Here is a 27,920-nt window from a genome sequence, read left to right as displayed (position 1 = left end):
AGGTAGACTTTTCAATTTATCATTTTAAATTAAATGTTTGCTAGGGAGTTCCTTATTCTTCAAATTTCTTGAGAAATAACAACACCTGAAGATTCCAAGATCATTTCCGTGGAACCCTGCTGATTTCATTCTTACTAAATTCTATAGATCTGAGCCTACAGTTATTATGAAACTTAAAAGAAAATGACAATTAAAGTGATTATTTCACTAAAATGTTAGGAAAATTGACCTAATCCCCATTGTTAAGTGGACAGATTTTTTTTTTCCTGTGGAGAAAAGAGTTACAACAAATGACTCATTAAAAGTTTTAGTTTTCTGAGTTCTGTCAAGCTGTTCACATTTTAAACTTAATTTAGATCAGAGCCACATTTGCATTAGTCTAGCTGTGGTTTCTTAGTAACTCTTGAATCTCTTTAAAAAAACATGTCAAAAACAACCACATGGTTTAGATTCTTTAATGAAAGCAGCCTACTTGTACAGCTCGGGTCTGTTTTCTTGTAATGAATCTTTAGCACATTAAGCAGAGCACAATGGCTTGTTCCATATTTCAAGATGGATATCAAGCACCAAGTAGCTGTGAACCCTTCACGTCTCTTACATTTTGTTTGATCAGCAAGTACTTGTGCATGGGAAAAGTGTTCGTGCTTGGAAAACAAGAGAAGTTCACTATTCCTGCCAGGGCTTTGCCAGTGCAAACTGCACCTTCATTATGAGAATCACAGAGAGACGTGATGTCCAGAGCCTGCTTATGTGTGGAAATTAAAACAGAACCCAACAGTTTCCAGGTGTTATCCATATCTTCCTTTGGAGACCCTTTACTTCTCTGTAAATCTTTAATTCTTTTTTTTTTTTTAGAAGATCCTTGTTTACTTTAATTTTTATTGCTGTGATTATCAGTTGGAGGACTATAGAACTGAGAGTTATTTCCTGCAGATTTACTGAAGTCTTATAAATTTCCTCTGTAAGAGTTCTCTTTAGCATCTGCTGTCTGGGTACTTTCATCTGTTATGATCTCTGTTATTTTAATTGTCATATTATTATCTTAGAGCCTTACACCAGTAGAAATTTTTCTTAAAAAAAATCCCAAAGCAAAGGCAGAGTAATTGTTGCCCAGAGTCAAACTAAATCTGTTATGTAGTGTTGTTTTTTATTGTGTGATCTGCCGTGTTGCACTTGTGAAGTTTTTGGACTGTCTCTGGTTGAGCATCTTTATACTAATCTGAGTTACTGTAAGAAAACGATTGTGAAATGTTGGTAACCTTTCAAGTGCAACTGATGTGTCTGCAAGAAGCCTCCTTTCTGCTTTCTCTAATTATTCTTATTTAGAGACTATGACCTAAACTGAATTTGTTAGATTTCTTTTTGTTAAGGATATTTTAAAGTCCACAGATCAGTGGGGTCTTACTGTGAGGCTCTTGTCCCTGTCACTTGTGCACACTCACCTGGATCCCTTTCCATCCCTGGTACTGCCAGTGCATGAGTACAAGGGAAAGGCAGGGCAGCTGCTGCTCCCACTTGGCATGATTGCCTAGGAGGGAGTTACACAAAAGGAGAGAATTGATTTCTAGGTTGGTTTCCATGAGAAAAATGAAACTTCCTGCGATTTGTCTGTGTGCGTCTCCCTCACCCCCCCCTCCCCTTCCAAATAACTTTTGAACCCTTTGCTCAGTTTTGGCCCTGTTGGATTGGGAGTTCACACTGCAGGAAGTTAATTGAGATGAGCAGTTGGTAAGAGGAGAGAGTCGCCATGAACATCCCTCCGAAGAGGAGTCTGTGGCTTGGCACCGGGGAATTCACATGGAAAAGAGACACGAATGCTCCAGGTAGATGAAAAGCAGCCATTGGAGATCAAACGAAACCCAAAGCCACAAAATTATGGGAAAATTATCAACGCTGTGCTGTGCATACAACTTTTTGTTTTTCTTCTTCCTAAAGCTTTAAGGAATGTTTTTCTTTTTTTTAAGTCTGTTCCCCTTTGCTGTTCCTTTGCTTGCTGATGCTACTCCTGCAACCTGAGCAGGTGCCTGTGAGCGTCTGTGGATTCATTTTTTCCTCAGTAACAAAAAGCTAAGCATGCTTAAAATTTATTTCTCTGGATGTAGGATTTTCGTATTATACATCACACAGTTGTATTTCGTCTGAAAAACTACATGAGAACTTTTGAATATTTTTTTCTTTAAAATTGTAAATAGGAAGCTTTTTAACAGGTTTGTGTTTGAACTGTTACCAATCTCTAAGTTGAAGTCTCAAGCATGGCTGTGTTATATCTATCTATCTACCTACCTATCTATCTATCTATCTATCCATCTATCTATCTTTGCAGCATTTCTGTAGGGTCTACTGAATTGTTTTGCCTGAACTGTGTAAGTGGCTTGATTTATTACTGAGCAACGAAGAGCAGCAGGAAACATCCACTACTTGTATACAACAGCCCGACTTTACTTGTTTTGTAAGTAGTTCTACTGACATTGCATTATTGAGAATTGAAATGTTTTTGGAACATTCTTTGCTGGTTAATAGGAAAGCTGTTACTTATGGCTTCCAGGTGATTTGCACTGATGGGTATTCAGGGTGGTTTTCTGGCTCCCTCTAAACCAGTTGATTTAGAAGTGGGTTTTTATTTTGCAAGTGATGTGAGTTTTTCTCTCCATTTAATCCTTGAGATCAGCTAGTGGATTTCATAGAAAAGGAAACATAAACTGTCACTGTGTCCTGAGCCTACTCACAGAATATGCAGTCCAGAAATAACATTCTGTATGGACTGAGGGAGCAAGCACTATGAAAATGTTCCTTTCCTAGCCTATGTGATAGTTCTCAGAAATCCAGCTTTCGTTTGCACCATGCCAACCAAAAAAAGGGCTCTTTTCATGTATGGGGTATTTCAGGGTTTAAATAGTCTCTTTGTACTAAGAGCACATGCACTGCTTTTTACTGTTTGTATTTTTGGTACTTTTCCTTCTGTGAGTTTGAAAGGATGTGGGAAATGGAGCAATCTGCAGCTCACATGAAAAACAAGGAGGCTAAAGTGAAGCACTTTGGGACTTGCACTTCATTGTCTTTGCAGCCGTGATGGCAACAGTGTGTGCTCCTGGTGGGTCTCAGGACACACAGCCCAAGGTGACAAACCCACTCTGATCCTTCTTCTGAGGCAGGTCTTCAATTTGTCTTTCATACTGAAAACTCATCTTTACATAATTTTAATGAATGCTGAGAACTTCTTGCTACATCAAGCCTAATTTTCAAAGTGGAAAAGGAAGACTGTGAAAGATCCCCCTGCTTTCCCTGTATTTCTTCCTTAGAAGAGCTAGGACTGAAATTAAGAGAGGAGCAGGGCTCAGGGAAGCTCAAAGCACAGAGGAAACTTAGCCTGGACAAAAGCTTTCATTGCAGAAGTGTCTGACTTCGGTGAAAATTATATATTGCCTTTGAGTAGCAAACTTTACAAGAGTGCCAAGTCACTTTTTCTTTACTATTTGTAAAATCAGTGACTAAAAATGAAAGAGATGACATCTCAGATAATGTAGAGTTTGTTTGTTTGTTGGCTTGTTTTATCAGTTTGAGGAAGAAATGAAAATTCCTTTTGTCATTAAAGGAAATCAAATAGCCAAGGCATTTAAAGCTTTGATCACAGTCTCAAATCTAAAAATACAGTAGACTAAGTAGCATTGTAAACAAACATAATTTGAGGCATCAGTAACAGAAACTGATAACCAGCTTTATGGCTGATATAATTTAAAATCTGTGCTATTTTAAAATAAAGGAGTCAGCAGTATAAGAAAGCCATTTTGAACAATTGGCAAAAATGTCTTGCTTCTCTGGGCACCTTCTACCTATTTCTTTGTTCTTGCTCTCATGAAGAAATTAGACAAGTTAATGGCTGCAGAGTCTGTTCTTGAATGATAAGCCTAATTCTTAGCTACACAGCTGCATCTGCAAAGGTCAGCAGAGGACAAAGGTCATGGCTCCAATAGGGATACTTCATTACAAGTTAAAAACCTCATAATTCTTTAACATTTCATTTCAGAAGCTAAGAGAATATCTCCCCTCCACAGTTCAGTGCCATGCTAGTATCAGTCTAAAAGTATTTTCTTTGAACTGCTGGCCACTGCTTCATTTGAAATTTGTTTATTTAGCTATTAGTTTCGAAGAGGAGGAAGAGGAAGCAAGGGGAAACCAGGAGTTGCTGCATGGGAGCTGAGCTGTCTTGGGTATCACATCAAACAAACACCTCTTGGGAATGCTCTAGATGTGGTTGCAGCTCCCCTGGCACAAGGGACAGGCTCTGTGACAAGAGTGGGGGTTTGGATGTGTAACATTAAAACCTCATCTCCTGAGCACACAAAAACATCTTGAAGAAAAATCCTTCCCTGTTCTCAGTGGAAATGTGGTTCTGTGAACATTTTAAACTACTTATTCATGTATTATTGGGTTTTGTTGTAAGCAGATTTTTTTCCCCCAGCCAGTTCCCCACAAAGGCAAAAACAGCTTGTGTTGGCACAGGAGATGCAGAAGTGGGCAGCAGATGTTAGCTGGAAGGTGGGAATGCTTCTTTCCATGGTGGCCACTTATGTGTTCAAAGCGTTTGAGGAAAGGACCCACAACCTCAGGAACTGCTGATATGCAGGTTCTAGAGCTGGGTGGTAACTTTCCTTACAGCCACATTATGGAATTTCCCTAAAGGGCTTCATTCCATGTATTACGAACCATATTAACCAGAAGTTCTTTATAAGTACCTTGGGCTACATTCACTTTCAAACTACACATATAACTCAGAACGCTGCTTATAGCAGTATTTTAAGGTTTAGTACTTTACCTTGTTGTTGGCTATGTGACTTTGTGACTCTGGATTGTAAAGTCAAAGGATGCTTTGACAGTGACTTCTGAAGAGTAGGGATTTCATCCGGAGTTAGCTTTACAGGAACACAAATTTCGTTCATGATTTCTGCCATCTGATAATGATTTCATCTTGTGAAGATACTCTGTTGTGACAAGTTCTCCTGTTTATATGCTCTTAGTGCAGTAGTTAAAATGCAGAGCTGCTCAGAGTATTATTTAAATGTCTTTTGCAACCTTAGAGGTGAGTGACCCTGCTGCCCTGGCTAAATTCCAGTTTACATCATTGCAATCCACTGCTTAACTTGCCAAAAAATGCTGTGCAGAGGCCACCACTAATGCCTGCACTGTTCAGTCTCAGGTATCCATAGAAAATGGTGCCCTGCAGAGATTCTGCATCAGAGGAGGTGTTAGCTGCCAACACCAGGGTGTTAGCTGAGGTATAAACTGCTGCCTTTGCTCCTGCCAACCCCAAAAAGACTTGGATACTTAAGCTAATAAGCAAGAGGTACAAGCCAGAACAGAGGAAGAACAGGCTCTAGGACTATCCAGAAATGTATCAAATGACCCTGACAAGTTCTGCCCTTGAAATTATAAATTATTCAGAACAATACTTGACCTGTAAGCAATTAACCCAAAGAAGGGCTGGAGGATAATTCTGATGCTGCTAAGGGCCCACAGAAAAGCAAAAGTGGAAAGGTTAAGAGATGATTTTTTTCTTTAAAGGAAATAGAGTAGCATGCTTTCATTTCTTTTCTAAAGATTGTTATCAAAGAATGGAAGAGAAATTTTGCAGGAAAGAAAGATTACTTTTATTAGGAAAAACTGTGTCTGTGAAATAGGTAAGCATTGAACAGATTACATAGACCACAGAATGGCTTTTATCAGGGGTTTTCAAAATCAGACAAATATCTGTCAAAAATAAATATAACTCAGTTACTGTGCTTTGAGGCAGGAGGGTGAACTAGAAGATCTGTTGAAGTCTCTCTGAGTTATATTTGAAGTTGTTGTTTTCCTCTGCCCTATTCTCTGCTGATTCTAATTCTGGCTGTTAGCACATGCTTTAGGAAGCTCGGCACAGACTGGGATTTGGCAGATTGAGACATCTAAAAGAGCCTCCCCAAGGCTAGACAGCCAAATGATTGTTAGGCTGAAATACAAAGATCCGAGTGATCCTAAAACACGCTGCACAATTTACAGTTTCCTCCCCACACAACCTGAAAAAAGGTAGCAACTGTTGTTTATCAACACCAGCCTTTAAAGTAGCTTTCCTGCCAAGTCTGCCCACGAAGGACAGGGTGTGTTTTGGAGCTGCTGTTAACTAATAACCAGTTTGGGGCCACAAAATACCAATGCACAGCAGTGATTTTTGGTCTCTGTGGAACTAAGCTTGACTGCAACAAATGGGTTACAATTATTGGTCACCTCTTCTGCATTTAGAGCAGCGTCACAGGGAAGCAGCATCTCAGTCAAAGCCCATTGCCATGATATAATCCATAAGGCTTTGCTTATATTTTTTATGCTGCTTTTCATAGCTGCTGAAGTTTCAGGCTTTCATGTTTATCTGTGGAAAATCTGGGAAGTAAACAAGTCCCCTTCTAGGCACCTGCCACCCTTGCATGGTCTGTCCCTCAGCCTAAATAAAGCTGTGACTGCTTCTGTGAAAACTGCAGTCCTGCAGTGATGCAAGAGGCACCCACAGGTATTGAACACTGACCTCTACGTGTGCAGAGGTATTTTATTACCTGTTGTATTTATCATGTAACTGGAATCATGAGACTAAGTTCAATCTCCTTCTCTATGGTCTTTTGTGTTAAATTTTTCTGATTAATAACAAAGTTATTAATCAGAAAGCAGAAGCCAAAAAATCAAATTCAGGTTTGACTTAGGATGTCACAGTAAATATGGAGACCTTTCATGGCCACTGAGAAACATGTGATTTAAAAATAATTAAATACTGAGGAACAGCAGAGAACTATTTTAAACACAAAGCATTCCCAAGCAGGCACAGGTGGAGGAATAGCAGCCCTCCTACCATATTCTTCATTGTAATTGTAGTATCATTCAAAAGCCATTTTCAAAATGGTTGGTCAGAATGTGCCTACTAAATGTAGTAAAGCTGTAACCAGAAATGTATTTCCTGCTTGAGTTGAAAAAACATACACACAGAACTACAAAGTGAGGCCTCTCTTTGTTATCCCCGTACGCTCAATTTACTGTGCAAAACTAAACAAAGCGAGTAAAGACAAAAGGTTACGTCTAAAAGCTGTATCTTGATGAGGTAACACAACGAGCTACTGCCTGGACACAAAACTAAATTGTGCCTTCAGATGCTGAATTGCATCTAAATTCTCTCTTGTTAGTACCAGGTTAGCTTCCAGGAAAGCACTTGACTTTCACAAGAACATGTGAAGTTTAAAAACCCCACATGAACAGATACTGAGACTTCCTCCTTACCTCTAAAGCCACATCAAGTGTTGCTGACACAGTCACACCATGCCAGGCTTTGATGCAGTCAGTGCTTTTGAAACAACACACGTAGAGATCCCTGCTCAACTCACACTTGTTTCTCATAGAGCTGAAGTCTGATGTTATTGAAGAAAAAAGACAAAAACCTTTCAGTGTGCCTTTCCTAGTGTAGTGCATGTTTTGAGGGGGGAAAATGTTTACTAATATTTTTTTTTTACCTGTACTTTCTATTTCTTCACATCTCTGAGCTTTCGAAACCTGTCATTTGTCGGTTACAGTCTTAACACGTTTTCCCTATTTATTCTGCTGAAACTGTTCATTTAGGGAAAAATCCATTGGGTCCAAGGTTCTGAAAAGGCTGTATCAGTTTCAGATCTGCAGATAAAGGGATGGAAATAAGAATTGCATAATATTTGGGCAGCTGTGATTTTTTTTTGCTTCAGCTACGTATACCAGAAGGTTATCTAAACAGCTGTTATAAAAAGGGAAAAAAAGCAGAAAACTGGCTGTAGTTGTGACAGGGTCAGTGTGTTTTCCTTTTCCTCTCCCCGTAAGTTTGAGACAGAAGTAAAAGTACATGAACTTACAAGCAAACTAATTTTGAAAAACTTTGATAGGTTTTAAAATGTTATTTTTCTGTTGTACCAAGGCATAAGAAAGCAAAATGACTAAATATTAAAAACTTTCCTTAAAATTCCCAGTAATATTAGTCCTATGTAAGTAATCTATGGTTGAAGAAAATGTGCCTCACAGCCATAATAAATAAATAGTCTAAAGAGCTATGGTACCTAACTTTATTGTATGAGAAGCTGCAGAAGCCCTTTGCTTCCAAGTGACCAAGTTAACCCAAGCTGGTTTAGTCTAAAATTGGGGAATATAAACACACTTCAGTGCACTATCATCAGGCAATTCATGTTAAAATATGGGAAGTTAAACCTTCCAGCAAAATCCTTCTGAAGTGCTTTCCTTGATGCTTAAGGATGAACTTCAGTGTTTTCTATTCATGATAGAAGTGACAGATTTTGCCTATTGTAGGATACGTCCCCCCCAAAAAAGTAAAAAGCATTGTTGCTAATTATTTTCCAATATATGGTGTTAAGAAAGGAGAGGGAGGAAAGGTTTTCAATTTAAAGGCAGAGGTAAAGTGGGGAGAACATGGGTTTTGCTGACAAGAGCTGAAGGATCTGCTCCCATTTCCAACATTTTTATCTGAGTAGTTTTAGCAAAATATTGTTTTCTGAGAGCTTTTAGTGACCTTGTGCCATTTCCATCCGCTTGCCTTCATACTGCAACACCACAGGAAGTCTCATTCATTTGTAGGCCTTCAAATTTACTACTTCAAACTAACTCTACACTCTGATATTTATAGTTAAGTAATATACAGGAACTCAAGCTGGCTGTCAAGTTGAGAGGTTCATCTCCTTCTACATGGTGCAGTGGTCTTGATATTTGGAAAGGCTTCATTATGCTCTGCTGCACAGAAGTACCCCCTGCCTGAGAATCTCCATCCTCTGTGAACACCCGCAGACATTAATATCTGTATTCTCAAATCAGGCATATAAACCCACTTGTCATCTGTCTCAACACCTGGAGAGGAACTTCTGGTGAGGAGACTTGTTACCTGCACACAGACCCCTGATTTTCCCTGCCAGACCTTGAACTAAGCAGTCTCACTAACTGAAGGTGTTCTCTGCTGTTGCTTTGGCAGCAGTAGCCCGGCCTCAGTGGGGGAGGTTTTCAGCAGCTGAGCTGTCACTTTGCTCACTGATCACAAGATAATGAACTCAGTTTTGCTACTAGCCTTTTAAATATACTTGCAAGGGGGAATAAAAAAAAGCCCCAAGACCAGGTTAAACGTTTTCTAAGGTCACAGAGAATCAGTAGTAAAATAGGAGCAGAATCAGCTTTTCAAAACTTTAATCCCCTGCCCCCCTTTTTGCTTTCCTTTGGAAAGAGAGGCTGCTAAAATTCATGTCCCAAGGGCCTGAAAGATTTTTTTTTAAGAATATTGAATCCACAAAGGTTCAGCTTGCAGTATAAAAAACATTAGATGTCTGTTTAGAAGGCTGATATCCAACTGTAGTCCATTTTTCTTATTTTTCGTAGCTCCTTTTCCTGGGATTTAGACAGTTTACATGTCATCTCTCCTAATAATTCCATATGGCTTGTGTCTTCTTGTTCCATTTCTGTAACATCTCTTTCCTCATCTGAATCATCTTCTGTTTTTTCACTTTCCATTTCTACTTCATCAGCAACTTCTTCAGTACTGGAAGATGATTGGAAACAATTAATGGGTACTTTAACATACTGTAGTACTGTACTATACTCTCCTTACTTATAGGAGAGAGGTAAGTTATCATGCAAATAATTAAGTAAATATTAGAATTTATCTCTTTTTTTTTTTCATGTCAGGCTACTTAAAAACTACTATACTTCTTTTACCATCTCAATTTCAAGCCATTTTTCAAATAGCTGTTCTCTGTTTTAAGTAAACTTATACAAAGTATTTTTTTCCTCCGAATATAACACACGATTGCAGAACAGGCAGATCAGCATTATGTAAAAAGTTACAATATCATAGTCCTACAAGATTAGAAACACTGCATACACTGGTAGGTGAGGCAATATTCAGGAAGGCCATTCTTCTCTTTGAATTTGAAAAAGGCCAGTTGGTCTTAAAAACTGCTACAATACCTACAGTGATACTAGAAAAGAAAAAAAGTTTCATTTGTTTGGGGTTATTTTTAAACATAGGGAGGTGTTTAAAGTGGCTGTTCCCTTCTGACTTCAAGAGCTAAGTCAGTGCTGAAGTAGAAAGCACAATTCCAAAGGATTATATAGAACAGTTACCATCAGTAACTGTGTCTACTGTAAGTATTCTGCACCTCATCAGGAATGAACTGCGTGCAGAACGCTCTGTTCTCCTAAAAATCATCTGTTCTAATACCAACTATTTATCACTCAAAGTGTAAATGGAAAAGCATACAATAATGTCATGCTGTCAAGGAAAATAACAGCATGTAACATTAATAATATATCCACTGTATCATATACACCCTTTAGACTGATATCTTCTGGTCGGTTTTGAAGAGCCCAATCCTACAGCCCTTACATGTACCTTTAAATGGCACAGTCACACCCATCACCACTCTCAAAGTACAAACTCTACACGTGCAAATATTCACACAGGTCACTGAGCTCTCCAATTCTTCAGTACCGAAGCTAATGCAAGTTTCCACGTATTAGATTTTCACCAGTGTTTTGTTGATGTTTTTGTTGTGGCATCCAGTAAGAAAGCTCACAAGGTGCCAGAACTTGAGGCCACTGCTGTTATGGCAGAATACAGTGCATGTGCAAGAACTGCTCCAGCTGGGGTTTGTTCCTGGGCAAACCCTGGCACTGGGAACCACCTGCTCACTGGGCTTTGCAAATTCACAACATCAGCTCATACCAAGGGAACGTTTTCATCCCTGGCTTGGCAGAGTTTAATGAAACACTTTAAAGAACAGATCACACAAAAATGCAGTCATAACCCCTGTGCCTGCATTCCTTTTTTACTAGCAGACATTGATCTCAGAGGAGCAAGCTACAGCACATTTCAAGTAACTATCAAACTACTCCAATAAATTGGAATTAATGCACTTGAAGTCCAACTTAGCTCTGCTTACAGTATACATTCATATTTTGTAGCTGAATTAGAAATGAAATTTGAGTTCTAAACAAATAGTTAAGATTAAACCCAAGGACTAACTTCTTGGTGTATCTAGAAACTGAAACCAAGAATTAAGCAAGAAGTCATAGTAATTTCGAATAAAGTTGAGAATCTAACATTTATCCAAAAATAGCACTATAAAACCTTTAAAACCCTGGAATAAAGTTAAATTCATAAAGAACATTTGAGTACCAAAGCCAACATTTTGCATATGAGCATGCAAAAATAACAGCCCCAAAAGACCCAATACACTAAAGAGCCAGACTACCTCCCTCCCCAAAACTGCATTATTTTAAAAACACTTGCCACATTAAAGTGTTCTACTAATTTAGTGAATAGATGAAGCGTGTTGGAAAATTGCTTTTACACTTTAAACAAGGATGTACATAATTTAAAACAGGAGAGTTCTTGAACTTCTCTTACCTTTTGTTCTCTTTGGAGATGAGCAATGAATTAATAAATATAGGGCAGAGGAAAGAAGCAGATGGCAAAACGTGTGCTGGAGTGTGCAAAAGCTGAAAAGATAAAACAGAAGCTTTATGTAAGGTTTTGTTTGTCGTGATTTTGTTTGTACACTTAATGTAATTACTCCTACCTCTTTGACAGCAGGTGAAGCTTGTTCATGCTTATTATGAACAACTAGTTTTCCAAGGTCTACATCCTCTTGTGATTGCTGACGTCTGTGCTTTCCCAACAGCAAACTAAACGGGGTCACGGGGAGACTTTCTTCTACTGCCAGCTTGAAAAATGTAGATGTTTTAAGTAGAATTTTAGTGTCACAAATCTAAGTTCCATCTCATTTAAAGTTACCAAAATTCAGAACCAACCCAGGTGACAAAACTTTATGCTCAAATTTAACTGAGCTACGTGGCTCTTTGTACTCATTCTCTGTCAGGCAGCTGGAGAGAATCCTACTCAGAGGGTTGCAAAACTCTCCAGAACACCAGATTTTAGTTGGCTGACAGACCCATTAATTTCCAAATATGCAAGTTGGTGCATGTGCCAGAAAAACTAAGTATGAGTTTCAGATTCCCCTTGGGACCAAAAGATTGTTCATACCCCAGCATCACCTGCAGAGACGTTCAATTACTTAACAGGAAGCAAAACATGGCACCATGCCTTTTGGCACCCTCCTAGATCAATATACCGTAATCCGAGCACCAAATTATTCCCCAACCCTCCAAAGAAACTCATTGCTTATGCCCACATTACCAGTGGATTTTGTATCAGAACGATACTAGTTTCCACTTCAATCTATTTTACGTAACCAACCAAATCAATCAAGTGCTGCTGGTTTAGTCTGTTCAGTGAGTGTGACACACTCCTTCAATATGAATTCAGAAAAACCCCAAGTTTCCCAGACTACTTCTCCACAGAAGTACATACTGGATTGCAGTTCTGGAATTCCTTCTCATTGATAAGTCACAATTGACTGACAATTGTTCATCCTCATCAGAAAGCACAGTTGAGGCCACACTCAAGGTTCCAAGTGTTACAGAAACCAAGATAAGGAAAGAGCTCATTCAAATATTTTGCTTCATTTGCATAACCTGAATCTTTTAGAAATATATCTTTTTCTTTTTGTTGTTCAGGGGAAACGGAAAAAGGAGGGAGTAGCTTACTGGTACTTTTTAAAAAGATTTTTACAAACAGCAATTCTGTCAAAAAATAAGCAAATACAGATCACTCCCCCACACACCTAAATGCCTGTGACTCCAGCTAAGGATCTGCTGTGCATTTTCATGACAGAAGGGAATGTGAGTACAACAAAATGAACCCCATCAGAATTTTGAACTGGTCTGTACAGCTCTGTCAGAACTTCCACGACAGGTACCTGTTTGCTCGATGGTGTAAGCCGCTCTTCCAGGGGCTTTGTGCTAAGTGTCATTAGCTCCTAAAATACAGAAGGATGCAGCACAGTTATCACAGGGGAAACTGTTTCCCACATTTCCATACCTTGCCTACAGAAGCTTCCAACTGGACCAAAAGTTTCTATCAGTCAAGTGGAAGAGACAAACACATCTCTTCCTCTTTATTTTGTAAAGAAACTGAAAGAAAGCAAGAATGGACCTAAAGGTTCTATAGACTTTTTGGGGAAACAAACAAACAAACAAAACCCCCACACCCATCCAGAAACTACAAGGAAAACTGAGTATCATATGGAACATTTGTATAATCAGCAATAATATATACAGCTTCTAGGTGGTTAAGTTAAACAGCATAAGCAATGTTCCCAATTTATCTAGTTTCTCATATCAATGAGGCAGCATAAACTATTGGAAGTAGAAAACCAGTAAATAATTTTGAGCTTAGGCTGTTTTGGCAGTTGAAAGCTTTTAATAAAGAACAAAGCATGGTTTATGCTGACTTGAAATGACAAAAAGAAACAACAGCACAACTCTGAATTTGTATCAATCCACACTTAAAATACTTTTTCCCCAGGAACCACCTGCTAATCACAATTTCTTACTTGTGTATCCGTAAGAAAAAATAGTTGGGATCTTCTTAGCCAAAGGTATTTTTCTGAGCCAGTTGTTTCAGGTTCATCTCTTGGAACAAAGGCAGCAAGGAGGATCTTTTCTTTACAAAGGTTTCTCTGGATATAGATCGGCCGAGGTTCATTTGGTTTAAACACAAACACTGAAAAACCAAGAATGTCTTCTCTTTAAATCATGAAAATCTGACCTTCCTGGCCACCTGTCAAAGTCCTACAGCCACAGCCAGTGAGGGCTGCACAGGATTGCCTCCAAGCACAAGTTTGCAGGAACAGAATTGGATAACCTTAAGCATAGTGGAAGGAACCTTTCACAGTACTCCAATCCAGACAACATACTTAGAAATTCATGTAGGACAGTAGCTCTAGGAAGAGTTATCTTAATTTATAGTCAGAGTTCTAAAACGTAGCTGTATACTTCAGCAACAGCTTCGCATTTACAAGAGAGGGTCAAGAACATTTCAGACCCTTACCCAGAAAACCTGATTAATCCTGAGCTATATCCTGTACCAGAATCTAACTGCTGGAAGAAAAGATGAGGAGCCAACATGCTTTACTTGATGGCTGCTGCCAGACATGGCTCAGTATCCAGAGGTGCAAGTACAGGCTCAAGTCCATCTTACAGCTTTCACGGTCTGAATTCTAAGAAAACCTTTTCCATAAATTGTGCTTCCCCAGTTTTAAATTCCGCTGACTATTACTTGTCAAAGAAGCCTTTGTACTTACAGCTGGACTCTTTGGAGAGCCACGAGACCGCAGCAATATGTTCCGAAAGGGGATCAGGTTGCAGAACTACGATGTTGAGGTGGGCACTCCACTCCACTGAAAAGCAAGCAAAGCAGGAGGCAGAGGTGAAAAGGAGCCATTCAGCTCTACCTCAGCACTCTGCCAAACAAAAGGTCAAACAGAAATGACACACAGGGCCCTAACCACTGGAAGAGGCATGCAGCTTCACTTATTCCCTGGTGAATGAAAATGCACAAATACCACCAGCTTCTACACAAAAGTAAGAAGGACTACCTATTACTGGTTATCAACATCTAACTTGGAATTTGCTCTACACATGCACACAAAGCATATGCACACTGGACAGGATACTATCCTAACTGAAATATGAAAATCACCGTATTTCCACAAGGCATTTTGTAGTGTGTCAGTATGGAATCAAACTAGAATTATTTTAAGGTTTCATAATAATTTGAAGTATTAAGTTACTCTAGCACACATTCAAGCCGATCTTACATGCACAAGTGAGCAGGTTCCAGCAACACAGAAAGCCATAATCAGTGGCACCAATAAGGTACTTGGAACATGTTAGTCTCCCAAAGCAGATGTTCCTACAGAAGTAAAAAGTCAAAACAAATTAGAGACCTTCAGAGTTCATCTTTGTTTCTCTATCTAGCAATGATTCACCATTCACAAAAAACACTCAGCTAAGATTTAGTTCTGATATCTAAATCAAGCTTGCTTTTTGCTTTCACCTCTAAGTGGCATGAAACTTCACATAAAACCATCAGATAGGTGTGGCAGATTCAAAAGTATGCATAAATCTAAAGGGATTACATGTTTCTACAGCATTATGATTTAAAGGAGGGATTTTAAGCTTTTAGTAAATTAAAAACCCATATGTAATAGTAAGTGTTCACACTGAGACTGGAAAGTAACTTCCATATTTGAAGAACCACAAGTATTGCTCTAAGAACTAGAAAGAGAGGAATAGTAAAAAAAAGCTGTTATTATAAGCTGCTCCAACTGAAAAAAGCATGTGATTTGTTTCCACTTATTTTAATTTCTCAGTCTTTTGTTTGAGAATACCAGAACACCCTTTTGGTTTCTAATGATAAAACATTTTCAAAAAAAAGCTAGTAAGGGACAGAATTTGTATATTAAAGCATAGCCCTTTGAAATTATGCATTTAATACAGTAATTTAATATATTCCTAGAGTAATTTATTTCCTTTTACTATAACACATAGTAAAGGCTATAAGAGGAGCAGCTAGCCTGGGAAAAGCTTGCCACTGTAGCAAGCTCACATACCTCTCACAGTTTTCCTGCACCCCACTTTTAGAATCATGTTTCTCCCTTTCTAATCTCAGAGCACAAGTATCAACAAAACAGACTTCATAGCACAAAAGAAAAGCTTACAAACATACACACAAAAACATGAAAATGAGAAATCTCTGTATCCTTCTATGATTCTTTGTGTCAGTCTTTAAAACATTGTGACCACGCAATATTGGTGTGTTTTATCATGAGGGCACACAAGGGAGCATGCTGGGATAGTCTGCCAGACAAACATGGATTTCCCAACAGAGGTTAGAGAGGATCAAGATATATATTTCATAACAGAGATGATATCATCATTTATTGATATGATTTCTATTTGTATGTGTGCATACACAAATAAAGAACAAACTTCTTGTATTTATACTTTTTCAGTACTTTGATTCATCCCTAGACTAATGGGGGAAAGAGAAGGGCTATCAACACATACTGTGTGCCACATATTTAAGCATAGGAGGTACAGGAGGCATAAGCAAATAAGATGAAGAAACTGAAAAGCTTGATCTTATTTTTAATGAGAGTTACCAACCACCTAAAAGCCATTTTAGAGTCTTTACTATATTTGAACTTAAGACTGTTAAATTCAACATTTTTATGAATATATATGAAGTCTTGGACTACTGTGAATTGATTCTTTCTGTTCTGAGAGTTCAAGCGAGACATAAAAGAGCAGATGAAAAACATACCTTATATTTCCAGGTGGATGGCAGAACGTACACTTAAGATCCCAAGTGACAGAATCCCAAACAGTGACAGTTTCTTCAAAGCTAACAGCAAGCAGAGAACCATCTTCTGAGAAGCAGCAGTTGGTAGCTTGGTAGTTGTGGTAGCTGCCTACAAAATCACAGCTCCAGCTCACACTTTGCTGTGCTGCATTGAATGAACAAGCCAATTAATTCAAGTCTGTACATGAGGAAGGAATTCAAGTATTACTGTTGCAAAATAGGCTCAAGAGCAAGGCAGTTTTGTTTCAGAAGGTTTATGTTTTGGAAGAGCAGAGAATCTGTCCTGTTCTATTATGAAAAACATCTGGTAGGGTTTTCCTTTGCCCTCAGTTTTGCATTTGAGCAGTGATCCCGAGCCTGACATGGTACAATATCCATGCTTGCTCTGCCAACTCTGTTAACTATGCTCTTGAATAGGCAGATGTTAGATAAAAAAGGTACTCAAGTAGATTCAGCATTTATTGTTCTCCAACATACTGTTCTTTTAAAACTCTAGCAAGAACACGAACTTGAAATTTGAACATAGGTTGCATTTGAGTACAACAAAGCTCATGGTTCATTACAGAAGACTTGAGGACCATCAAGTGACCCATCAGCATGCTGCCTTGTGTTAACATGCCAGTGCATTCCTTTGGGATACCTTTCCCACTGCTGAAAACTGCCATAAAATAAACTGAAGCAAAGTGATGTACTTACCACATTAACATACATTTCCCAGTATAAAATAATTCACACAACATGCTTTTGAAACATATGAGTAGGATGAGGAAAGAAAGGAAAAGAAGTTCACCCTATGCTAAGCTATCCTTTATATAATGACTACAAGTTGATGATTAAAAGACCTGCCTGTAAAAAAGAGCCAGAAACTATTCACTACTTCAAACTGCATGGCACCATCTAGAGGCACAGCGAGAGATCTGCTGCAATTAAAAATATCCCAGCATGTACTCAACGTATGAGTTCATTAGTTTACCAATATTTGCTGCACAGAAGCTGCAGCATGTTGAGCCTTTCTCCCTGAGCATTCCTACCTTGTCCCTGCTGGGCAAATACACCACAGAAGTCAGCACTAATTTGTGTTTTTACATATGCCATGGAACAGAACTCTGTAGTCATTAAAAAACAAACACACAAAAAATCCCTGATGAGGCCAGTCAGTAGATACAAAACTACTTTGTGGAAGGAAACAAACCCCATTAGGTTTCATCTCCAACCCACACCATACTCAAAGATCAAAGCAGCTGCTCATTAAGTTGAATATAATTTAGGATCAGAATAATTTACAAAAAAAAAAGCAAACCCAAACACTTTCAGATATCATTGAGGGAGCTGCTATTAAATGAACACAAGCTTTTGTCCTTCTCATCAGCAGCCACAGTTGAGCAAAGAGCTTGGAGAGAGAAAGTCAATTTGGCAAAGGAAGGTTTCCAAATGGAAACCTCAGTGATTCAAAAGTACTTCTGAACATGTTCTCACCTGCCCATGAAAAGACAAACAGGTTACTAAACCGTAAGCAGTTCAGCATGACCACTATTACAGCTCTCTGGGAACATGAAAAGACAAGACACCCAAGTGGCAGGGAAGTTCCAGCTCATTTAAGTGTGGCTGGCACCAAAATAACATTCAAGTAAAAGGAAATTACTAAGTGGAAATCTTTTGTATTTTACATCCAAAGCCATACAGGGCAATACACATCCAGAGATGTTCTGTTTGCAACAAGTAAACATCAGCACCAAGAGGTGAAATTTGCTTATTTAAAGTACCTTGGAAGTGGATGCTGAATACCCATTTTAAGATGTTCAACTATCTAATGGAAAGGAAGGATGTTCAAAAAATGAACTCTGAAGTGATAGAGCTGCAGAATGGCAAAGTGCTATTATTTTAACATGTTCCTGCTCCCTCGAGCAGAAGTCTCAAAAAAAAAGTCTATCCAGAAGAATGACAAAAATCCATTTTCCCAGCATGGAAAAATTGTTACCACAAACAATCCTTTCATCAATCAACACAGGCTGCCATTCCCTTCTGCAGCAGGCTCAGCAAGGTCTTTGCTACTTCAGGAACCTCCATATCAATCCATAAGACTGCAAAACTGTGACAGAACTCCATCACAGGCTGCTCATGAGAGTACAGTACTTCATGCAGCAGCAGAACCAGATCAATGCACAGGACAGAGCAGATGAAGCTAGGGTCAGAATTTCTATAGCATGACCTCAGTGATCCTGGTAGGCCCCTTCCAACTCAGGATGTTCTCAGGATTCTACGTTACAAGGTGGCAAGTAAGAGTATGTTATGCTTTGACCATACTTGCCTTCTGGATCAGTGTCTTCTACCATCACCCAGACTTTAAACACACAGTCTCTGCCAGTTGTTACCAGTATCAGAGAGTCATCTTCCAGTTCACCCATGTCACGGAAGCACATGTCTGTGATGTGGTTGTCATGGGGTGTATTTATCCTAGTATTCAGCTTAAAGCTATAGGAAAAGAAAACAGAAGCTTGTCATTCTATTTCATTTGGAACTTGGGGAACACTTCAGTTTTAAGTTGATTCTGGAATGGGCAGGCAGATGAGGGATAAAAGAAGTTCTGTCTAATTAAGACAGCTAGATGGTATCACATTTACAGATCAGATTTCCCTAATTACTTCCATATAGCAAGAGAGATTGTAGCTCAGCACCTATCACTGGGCAAGCATGTCTCAAATATTCTGCTTGAACTCTGGGCAGTCTTTCCAGTACTTAGAAAATCAGTCCTATAGTTGATCTGTGTAGTAGCTTTCTTTTGCTTTGTTTCTTCTTTAGGAAAATAACAATTTACAGTCAAAATGTACTTGTTTAAATAAGAAAATTGGTGTAAGTGTATTAAGCAGATGCATATGTTAGCTAAAGAAAAAATCAACAATAAATTCCTGATCTTCTGCACTCTAGAAGGGCTAACCAATGAATGATGGATTAGACAGAAGTGGGAAAACTGAACAAGGTATAGAACTATTCTGTCACATCTACGATTTTTAATACCAAGGAAATACGTGAATTTAAGTCCCATGGTTACAACAACCTGTCTGATTACTCTAAGTAAAATAGATTCAGAGCAATTATGTCCAATCTGCAGTTACTGCAACTCTGTGTGCTGTTCCAGATGCTTCTAGTGTGCATGGTAAATTCCTGACAGTCTGCCCCAGAATTTTATTAGTTGATCTGTAAGAAGTCTGCCTTTGCAAGACCACGTCTGTGCAGGTATTTGTGTGACTCTGACACCTAGAAAGCCAGCTCTATTATTGTTACCTTTGTGTTTCTTCCTCATAGAACCACAGCTTCAGCTCTAACTCGGGGTCTGTCACTTCTTCTCTCTCTTCTACCGTGGCCAACCAGGTTCCCTGGGCGCTGAATGCAACCTTCACCAGGTCAGATTGCTTCAGCCCTGCCTCGTGGATGTACTGGCGCTGCACAATGTCCAACTGCAAAACAAGGCCAACATTAAACTTCAAAATTCAAGTGTAGCTGTAAGAGATACCATCCATAAAACCACGCAGAAAGGATGTTCTGAAAGCACTGATTAGACCTGACTGGGCTGTGACATAAAAAAAAAACAAACAAACCACAACCAGCATGTGGGGAAAACATCATTAGGGTGTGTGCATTCCACAGTGATCCTTTGTGTAGGAAAGAAGAAGAAAAAATAATTTAGAGGGATTTTACCTAGAAATTAGACATTTAACAGGAGTAGTGCACACTGTTTTGAAGTACTTTTTACACTATCCACATTTAGCTATGCTTAACAAGTAAAAAGTTTGCAATAAAGGCAAGAACATCTCAGCCTGGGATCCAGCCTTGCCATATAGCTGCTGGGTTTTTTTCCTTTTTGCCACGTTAAGTCTTCAAATAAATTCTGATGCACAAGTTACTTGACTAAAGAAGTTAAAGTTTTGGTACAAGCTCATTCAACTTACACTGAACAGCTGTTGGTCACTTTGGAGGCAATAGAACTGCAGGTGGCCAGGCTCTCCATTCATGACCAGAGCTTTGGTTCTAGGATCAACCACTAGGCCAGTCTTGACATCCCTACCTGGAAACAAAAATCAGGTGACAAATGACCAAAGATGGTAAGTGACACATTCCATCCTCTAAAGGGAAGGTAAGTTTTATTGAACTTACTTTTGATTAGCCCTTGAATACTTCTGGAAAACCTTAGGTTGCTGTTGATTATTGTAATTCCTGAAAGAGAAACCAAACCAAGTCTTGCAAAGGCTTTTGCAATGTAACCACATCTCACAGTGGGAAAGGGACCACAACCAACTGTACTGCAAATGTATCTTTTCCCAATTTATGACACCCCTACATCACGGTGGAAAGCCAAGTTACAGCAGTCACCAGGCAAATTCACAGAACTGATGCAGGAGAAAAAAGTCACTTCAAGCATCTCTCCATTCAGATCAGCACTGACATTTTATGCGGTATCTGTTTAATTAACCTGAAATCAAAAAATCCCTCAGTAGGGGAGGAGTGTGCTACAGAAAGCAAAAAGGAAGACTGTACAAGTTCTTTCCAATAGTTGATTGCTTCTGTAACATGCAATGCAATTTTTGCAATCAGTTCTAGCCTTGTAGAATACAAAGTGGCACCTTGTCCAGGATCTCTGGCTTTGTCCCTGTGTTCTCAAGCAGTTTCTGTTTTTCACTGCAGTAGTCGAATTTTTCATAAAAACTTGTTACTTTGTTTTGAGATTCCTTGAACACAAATTCTGCTGTTTTGATTGCTGAGTAGCTTTCAGTCATTCTTAAACTGAAATCAATTTTTCTGTGTCAGTAGCCTGTCACATTATGTGACACAGAACAAAGTACCTGTTTTTCTTCCCCTTTTGTGATTATCTGGATTTTTCTCCTGTTGCCAAGATGCTCATACAGATTTGCATTCCATTTTGCATTAAGTGATACTCAAGGTTGCTTTGGCTTACTGTTGTCTGTGTGCAAGGTGCAGCAGAGCGCGCCGTCAGATGACATGGAGATGTACTCAATGGGAGACCCCAAACGAGGCAGGAAATCCTTCTGACACGATGATTCATTGTGCCACTGCACTAGAACTGATTCAACTCCACCACTCAGCAACCTGGTTCCTTTTCCAGCAATAAAAATGCAGTTACTGGTTTTGCTCAAAAACAAAAATTCAGTAGTGTATATCTTTACAATGACAGACAAACATAACTGTCTCAAAACTTCTTAAACTGTCACATACAAAGCAAATATATTGAGCCTGGGCCACACACACAGATATGTTTCTTATTATCCCATGTTAAATTGCTAGAGAAACTTGGATTAAGCAAGAAGAATTTGTGCCTACAGTAAAATTCAAACAATGCTTTGGGAGTGGTAGATCCCATTACTTCCTGAATCAGCTGAGTATTTGTGTTAGAATACAGATGAATTGTTCTCCTTCATTGAAAAGTACTTTGCACTAAGAAATATCTTGAGAATAGCTCAGATCACACAATTCAGATAAAAGTAAAGTATTTCTGACACTAGGTTTGAGTTCAGACCAGACTAGCTTGTTTTATTTGGATGCAAATAAGACTGACAAGAACTAATCAGTATTACTGATGAAAGGAAGAGGGAATGAGAGTGGAGGTGGGGGAGAAGAGGTGAGAGGAAGGGTTAGATTCTAAATTCTACTACAGACATTATGAATGCCAATCAAAATTACATCAAAAAAAGTAAAAACTGCTTCCATTTTTATTTTAGATCCTTCCTGGACATATTTAAAATTCTAAAAATTAATTTAAGTGGGCAAACTCGAACTTGTATTGATTCTTTCCTCCCTTCTGCAACTTTTTGACTTTGAAAGGGGTTTTTTGATGGAGGTTTGCTTTTGGTGGGGTTTTTTTGGTTGTTTTGTTTTGTCTTGATTTTTACTTTTCTTTTACTCACCCTCCATAGAAAAAGCCAGATCCATGACAATATCATGATGCCAGTGCAGTGCGGAATATGTGTATTCTTTCTTGTGGTGGAAATTCCTCCTATGTGGGGGGGAACAGAACAGGTTTTTACTCACAACATCAAGAACAGAACAAAGGAAAAGAAATATTGAATTGAATCAAGTATATCATCCTCTCCTCTAACTTCTAGACTACAGTTTCTCGAGTGCTCAGGTGATGCAGAGGGAAAGAACCACACCAGCAGGTTTTCAGCACCCTCCTGGTCATCTATACCTCCCATTTTAGATGTACTGAGCAACTCACCCCTGGAAGCAACTTGGCCAGTGTGTTGGTTTTAATCAAGTAGTTCCACTGGTGTGCTCTCCCTAGGACTCCACTTGCCCATCAAGTGTTATTTCTGCTGTTCCCGCATTACTTTTTCCACATAAGTTTAGATTCGTGGAGCACAGCTTAACAAGAATATTTTTCCATTTGACATTACACTGAAGCCATCCCCTGCAATGTCAACGCTGCAGGTACATTGCTCATTCTTTGTTCATCATGACTTCCAAAAATGGCAGCACTAAGGACAAATTAGACTGCTTTGCTTAGGTTTCACTTAATTCCTTTGGTCAGAGCAGTTGAATCAAAATGCACATACCAGAGGCGAATCTTTCCATCAGCATGGCCAGTTGCAATGCAATCCTCTGTTGGGTGGCATGCTACACAGCTGAACTGATTGTCTCCACCTTTTGTCTTCGCTGCACGCAAAGAAAACCTTCAAGAGTTAAGGAAGTACCTTTAATTATATGAGTTGGGTTGGTTTTTTTTAAACCTTCAAAAGGATCAGTTAGCGCACATAAAAAATACTTCTGATTAGCAAAATTAAACATCTCCAAGTTGTTATGGTTATATACACTCTCAACAAAATAGTGACAGACTTATTTTTCTCTTTATTTCACTATTCTTTGCCTTCAATCAAGCTGAAAATTTTTTTGCTTCTTTCTCTCCTCTACTCTCCTTTCCTCCCCATGCCCCAACCCTGCCCAAACTATGTCACTTGTTTCAGTTCAGCATCAGCCTAAGTATTTTCCTGAAAAAAATACATCCCTGAGCTGCAAAGGTAAGGTACCATTGCCACTGCAGTGCTCACTGTCTGCTTCTGTGGGAAGCTTCTTATATAGTGACCACATTTCCTCCAGCATAAAACCAAATGGCTGTTGACAAACACGAAATCATGTGTGCACATATCACTGGTCAATAAACACTTATGATATATTGGACTGAATCAATACTTGACATTTTTATTCTCATTCTTACCTGTTCAACAGTTTCCGTTTAAAGAAATAAACTTGGAGATTAACCTCTTTCACTGATGCCACATATTCACCCTGTTAAAACAATGCGGGATATACAGATTATGTTTTTACATATGAAAGAGAAAAAAAAAAGAATCACATTTCACTACAAAGTACTTAACACTGGAGACAACATATGAGCTGACATTAAATAAAGACTTTCCTGTGGTAAGTGCTGATGTTTCTTTTATCTATTAGTATATAAAACAGAAGTAGTATAAAATAAAGCACAGGCCTTGCACAGATTCATTTACTTTTGGTTTTATGCTTGTACGAAGGCATAAACAGCATAGAATTTGAGACAAAAAAAAACCCAACCAACCAACACCCCACAGAAGAAAAAAACCCAAAGGCGAATATACTTCTCTTCCAAATGCAATCTGCTTCGCTGATGCCCCCACACCATCCAGAACCACTGACAGCTCCCTGGCTTCCAGGTCTTGGCCTGCTCCTTTTGTCAGCTTCACAGAGACCAGCTGGAATGTATCTGACCAAAGAAAAAAGTCTCTTTGTTTCAAACAGTAGCACTGAAGAACGAGGACTAGACAGTGGGTATCAGTGCCACTGTAAGCAGAAACCACACAAAGTTGCACAGTATTTGCTCTTGCTCTGAAGCAGCAGTATATTATAGTGCAGAGTAAAGCTAAACCATATTTATTTCACACAAAATCCTATTAAAAAATATCTAGGCATGCTGTTAAATAGGACAAGTCTATTTATGTTAACACTGCTAAAAGTGGAAGAGTAATCTCAAGTACTCATGTTCAACTTAAGTAGTATACCCTGTACCTTCGTAAGCACTGCTAAAGATTTATTGCATCTATGAGATCACATCCATGCACTATATGCTTCACAAGTGAAGATAAGGACTCTTCTAGACAAATACATGTCATACAATGAAAACAGAAAAAAATTATGACATGCAGGACTACAGACATCTGCCACAGGATTTAAGAAATATTTTCACAATTAACATATTAAAGCACATTCCTGCAGCATACCATTCACTGATGTGACAGCAGCACAGACAGAGTGACTGAGATGACAGGGATGGTGCTAATTGTACTGTACCTCGTTCACCCTTCTTTGGAATTACAACAAACACCGAGTCCTCAGCACTGGCAGGTGTGTACAGTGCCAGAAGCTGGCATCCTACAGTGAAAGTCTGAAGAAAAAAAAGAGGAGGTCAACAATTATTGTATGCTTTTCAACAGTGAATAATGCTGTTTTTAGAATAAGGAAAGCATCTGTGCTTTAAAGACCCCTCCATGTATTGACTAAAATTCTTGATTCTGAGACAAATACAAACATCTTTATTCTCTCAAGGACTAACACAAATGTTAAAACAGTACTAGTAAAATATGAGACATCAGATTTTCTGAAAAACCTGAAGACACCTTACCCCTAATACAAAGCAGAAGGCCCACCTATAGGGAAGTGCTTCTATTTAGCAGAAAACGGGATCAAGAGGACAGTTAGCAGCCCACAATTTCAACCCATTATATCAATTCCAATTGGCATATCCCAAACTGCAGCATGTTCCCCAAGAGCTACACTGGGCTCCAAAATGCAGCAAGGAGCAAAGTCAGTATGTCAGTACATCCCACAAAAGAATCTGCATCATCATCACACATCAGCTGCCACATTCTATTACCGCCATAGATGGTTTTCAGGCTGTGTTAATGGCAGAACAACTTTATCTCAGACTGATTTGTGCCCATTTGTAGTAATAGCAGTATTCTACAATCAGGGGGTCAAGAATAATTTTGATGTGCTCAACAGGAATAACTCAACATACTTTAATGGGAATCCCATCCATGAAGTCCCAAAGCTTAATACTGCCATCAAGAGAGGAAGAATAGAGCTGAGGAAAAAAATAATAAATATATAAGCCAAAGCAATATTTCAAAGTCAGCTTTTACATAAAATCACAACTTAAAAATTGGAAGATTGATCATTGGAACTGTGATTCCAGGTAACTGGATCGTCAAAAACACAGGACACAGACCAGTTCTGTGCTACCTTCAAAGAATGTGCAATGGAAGCACAACACTCTAGTTTAAAATGTACACTGCCATGAAGTGTGAGTACACAGACACCCATTATGTGAACATCTATTAACATTTGCATCAGACTTTTCACAGCTAATATGCAGATCAGTCCCTCTTGGTAAATAACTGCTGTTTATATACAGATACCAAAAAAGCTCAAGTAACCTGAGAGCCAGAGTATGAGCAGGGAAGGCAGGCTGGGGACAGTGAGAGCCACTAAGCAAGTTAAAGGGATTTAGTCAAATCTGCATCTGTACCAGCAGACAGACAGGGGTAAACACCAACCACAATAAGTGTTGCTGATCTTCTCACATGCTTTTTTTACCCCTCGGTCATCAAAGAACCGGAAATTTTGCTGACATTTCCCTTTTGCTGTCATTGCATTCAACCAGTGCAATCCACATGACGTTTCACGTTAAAACTTGTAGAAAACACATACATCTACCGTTCTTGTCAGATTTCAGAGCAACATTAGCTCAGCGATGCTCTAATCGCTCCCAGCTCGTTCCCAAACTCCAGCCAGCCCCGGGACAGCCCCCGAGGAGGCACAGGAGGGCCAGGGGCACCCCCATCCCCACCCAGACCTTCCCCTCGCAAACCTGCATGTGGTTGTGTGGGTTGAGCTGGATGCCCGTGACCAGGTCGGCGTGGCCGCCCATGAGCCGCAGGGTCTCCTCGGTGGTCACGCTGTACACCTTCACGAAGTCCCCGGAGGCGCAGAGCAGGTACCTGCGGGGGCAAACGGCGTTACCGCGGAGACAGGGGCCCGGCTGCCCCGCGGGGGCCGCCAGGCCGCGGGGATACCGGCGGGCAGAGCTCTGCACGGAGATCGGGAGCCCCCCCTCCCCCCGGGTGCGGAGCTCCCGTCCCCCTGCCCCGCTCACTTGGAGTCGGCGGAGAACACGGCCCTGGCGCCGCGCAGGGCGCCGCCGCCGCAGCGAACCACGCGGAGCGCGCCCGCAGCCACCATCTTGTCCCGCCGGCACCCGCGGCCGCGCGGCGCTTTCCCTCATTGGCTCGCCGTCCGCCGCGCGCCCGCCCCCTCGCGCCGCCTCACGGCACCGCAGGATGGGTCCTGTGAGCACCCAGCGTGGATCAACCGGACCGCGGTACTGAGAGCCAACACCTCCAGGGACAGTGACCTCCCCGGGCAGCCCGTTCCAATGCCCAGTCACTCTTCCTGCGAATAAATTCTTCCTAATGTCCAACCTGAACTCTCCGGCGCAGCCTGGCTCTATGTGCTCTCGTACTGTCACTGGTCCCCTGGGAGAAGAGTCCGACCCCCCACCTGGCTACAACCTCCTTCCAGGAGAGAAACTTCTCCCGGCTGGAGAATTTACAAGTTCTGCCTCATCGCTGCTGTTGGGTGTAACAGCTGCGTCGTTCTCTCATTCTGGTGAATATTTTAGAACTCGCAGGCAAATGCACCCTAGTCCTCTCTCTGTATGGGACAATCAAAGTTTAGAGCCACAGCCAACTAAAATGGAATGGGCTGCCCAGGGAAGTAGTGGATTCTCCATCCCTGGAGATTTTTAAAAAGAGACTGGATGTGGCACTTAGTGCCATGGTCTAGTAACCGCAGCGGTAGTGGATCAAGGGTTGGACTTGATGATCTTGGAGGTCCCTTCCAACCCAGCTGATTCTATGATTCTAAAACCTCAGTTCAGTCATGGAGGAAAAAGCAAGGTCTCTAGGAAAAGATAGTCCCTTTAATCCGTGTTATTATGTAAATGGGAAAGGGCTTCTTATCTCTTTAGTCCAGGTCTACACTAAATGTAGTCAAGTCTAGTTAAAACACAGCAACGTGGCATGTTGAACTTTATTCTGGATGAAGGAGAAAGATAAATGCCTCATGCATTTTAATGCAAATGTTTTTGTTATACTGGTGTAATGCACATTTAGTTTTATCATTTTAAGAGGTCTGCCATAAATTTAGAAGCTGATAAACCATCTAGACCTCAAGAATGCCCCCAGACCAGGAGGGTAAATATCAGGTCTGCTATAGTGACACAATCCAATTCACTGTAGTGTTTCATATTTAGAATAGCATTTCTAATAACTTTTGGGCAGCCTTACTTAGAACAATTACACAGTGCATCATACACAGTTGAAAAAGCCCTGTATATAATAACTACCAAGTGGTCCTTTGGTACTGAAATCACATTAATTGTAGCTGCACTACTGGGTTTTAATGCTTGAGCATGGGAAGGAAAATATGAATTAATTGTATTACTGGAAGCAGAGAAATCTGGTGCTGAAGGTAGTGCCTGCGTTGTGGGGGAACTGTGCTCTGCACTGGTAACTGGTAC

At 39.9% G+C, this 27,920-nt stretch overlaps 1 protein-coding gene and 1 long non-coding RNA gene across 2 annotated transcripts; one reads left to right on the top strand and one right to left on the bottom strand.

Annotated features, from left to right (window-relative positions):
- Nucleotides 1-1,633: 1,633 nt before the first annotated feature.
- LOC113965137 lies at nt 1,634-19,926 on the top strand. The gene is made up of 4 exons (XR_003533456.1): nt 1,634-1,823; nt 2,324-2,449; nt 19,434-19,531; nt 19,667-19,926. It is a non-coding gene; the product is annotated as an uncharacterized LOC113965137 (long non-coding RNA).
- WDR75 (WD repeat domain 75) lies at nt 9,087-26,594 on the bottom strand. Its single transcript, XM_027678089.1, has 21 exons — nt 26,496-26,594; nt 26,211-26,340; nt 25,359-25,424; nt 24,632-24,725; nt 23,923-24,047; nt 23,523-23,593; nt 22,864-22,980; nt 22,216-22,304; nt 21,249-21,407; nt 20,450-20,509; nt 20,245-20,360; nt 19,580-19,752; nt 18,606-18,769; nt 16,259-16,442; nt 14,751-14,845; nt 14,235-14,330; nt 13,485-13,654; nt 12,849-12,908; nt 11,610-11,753; nt 11,438-11,529; nt 9,087-9,568 (listed from the first exon to the last, which is right to left on the bottom strand). Exons 1-21 carry the CDS (start codon nt 26,579-26,581, stop codon nt 9,361-9,363), a joined length of 2,499 nt encoding a protein of 832 aa, XP_027533890.1. The 5' UTR covers nt 26,582-26,594; the 3' UTR covers nt 9,087-9,360.
- Nucleotides 26,595-27,920: the final 1,326 nt, after the last annotated feature.

The sequence above is a fragment of the Neopelma chrysocephalum genome, unplaced genomic scaffold, assembly GCF_003984885.1.
Source record: "Neopelma chrysocephalum unplaced genomic scaffold, ASM398488v2 Primary Assembly neopelma1_44, whole genome shotgun sequence".
Lineage (NCBI taxonomy): Eukaryota > Metazoa > Chordata > Aves > Passeriformes > Pipridae > Neopelma > Neopelma chrysocephalum.
The sequence above is the reverse complement of the archived record's forward strand: the minus strand, read 5'-3'. Positions and strand labels throughout refer to the sequence as shown.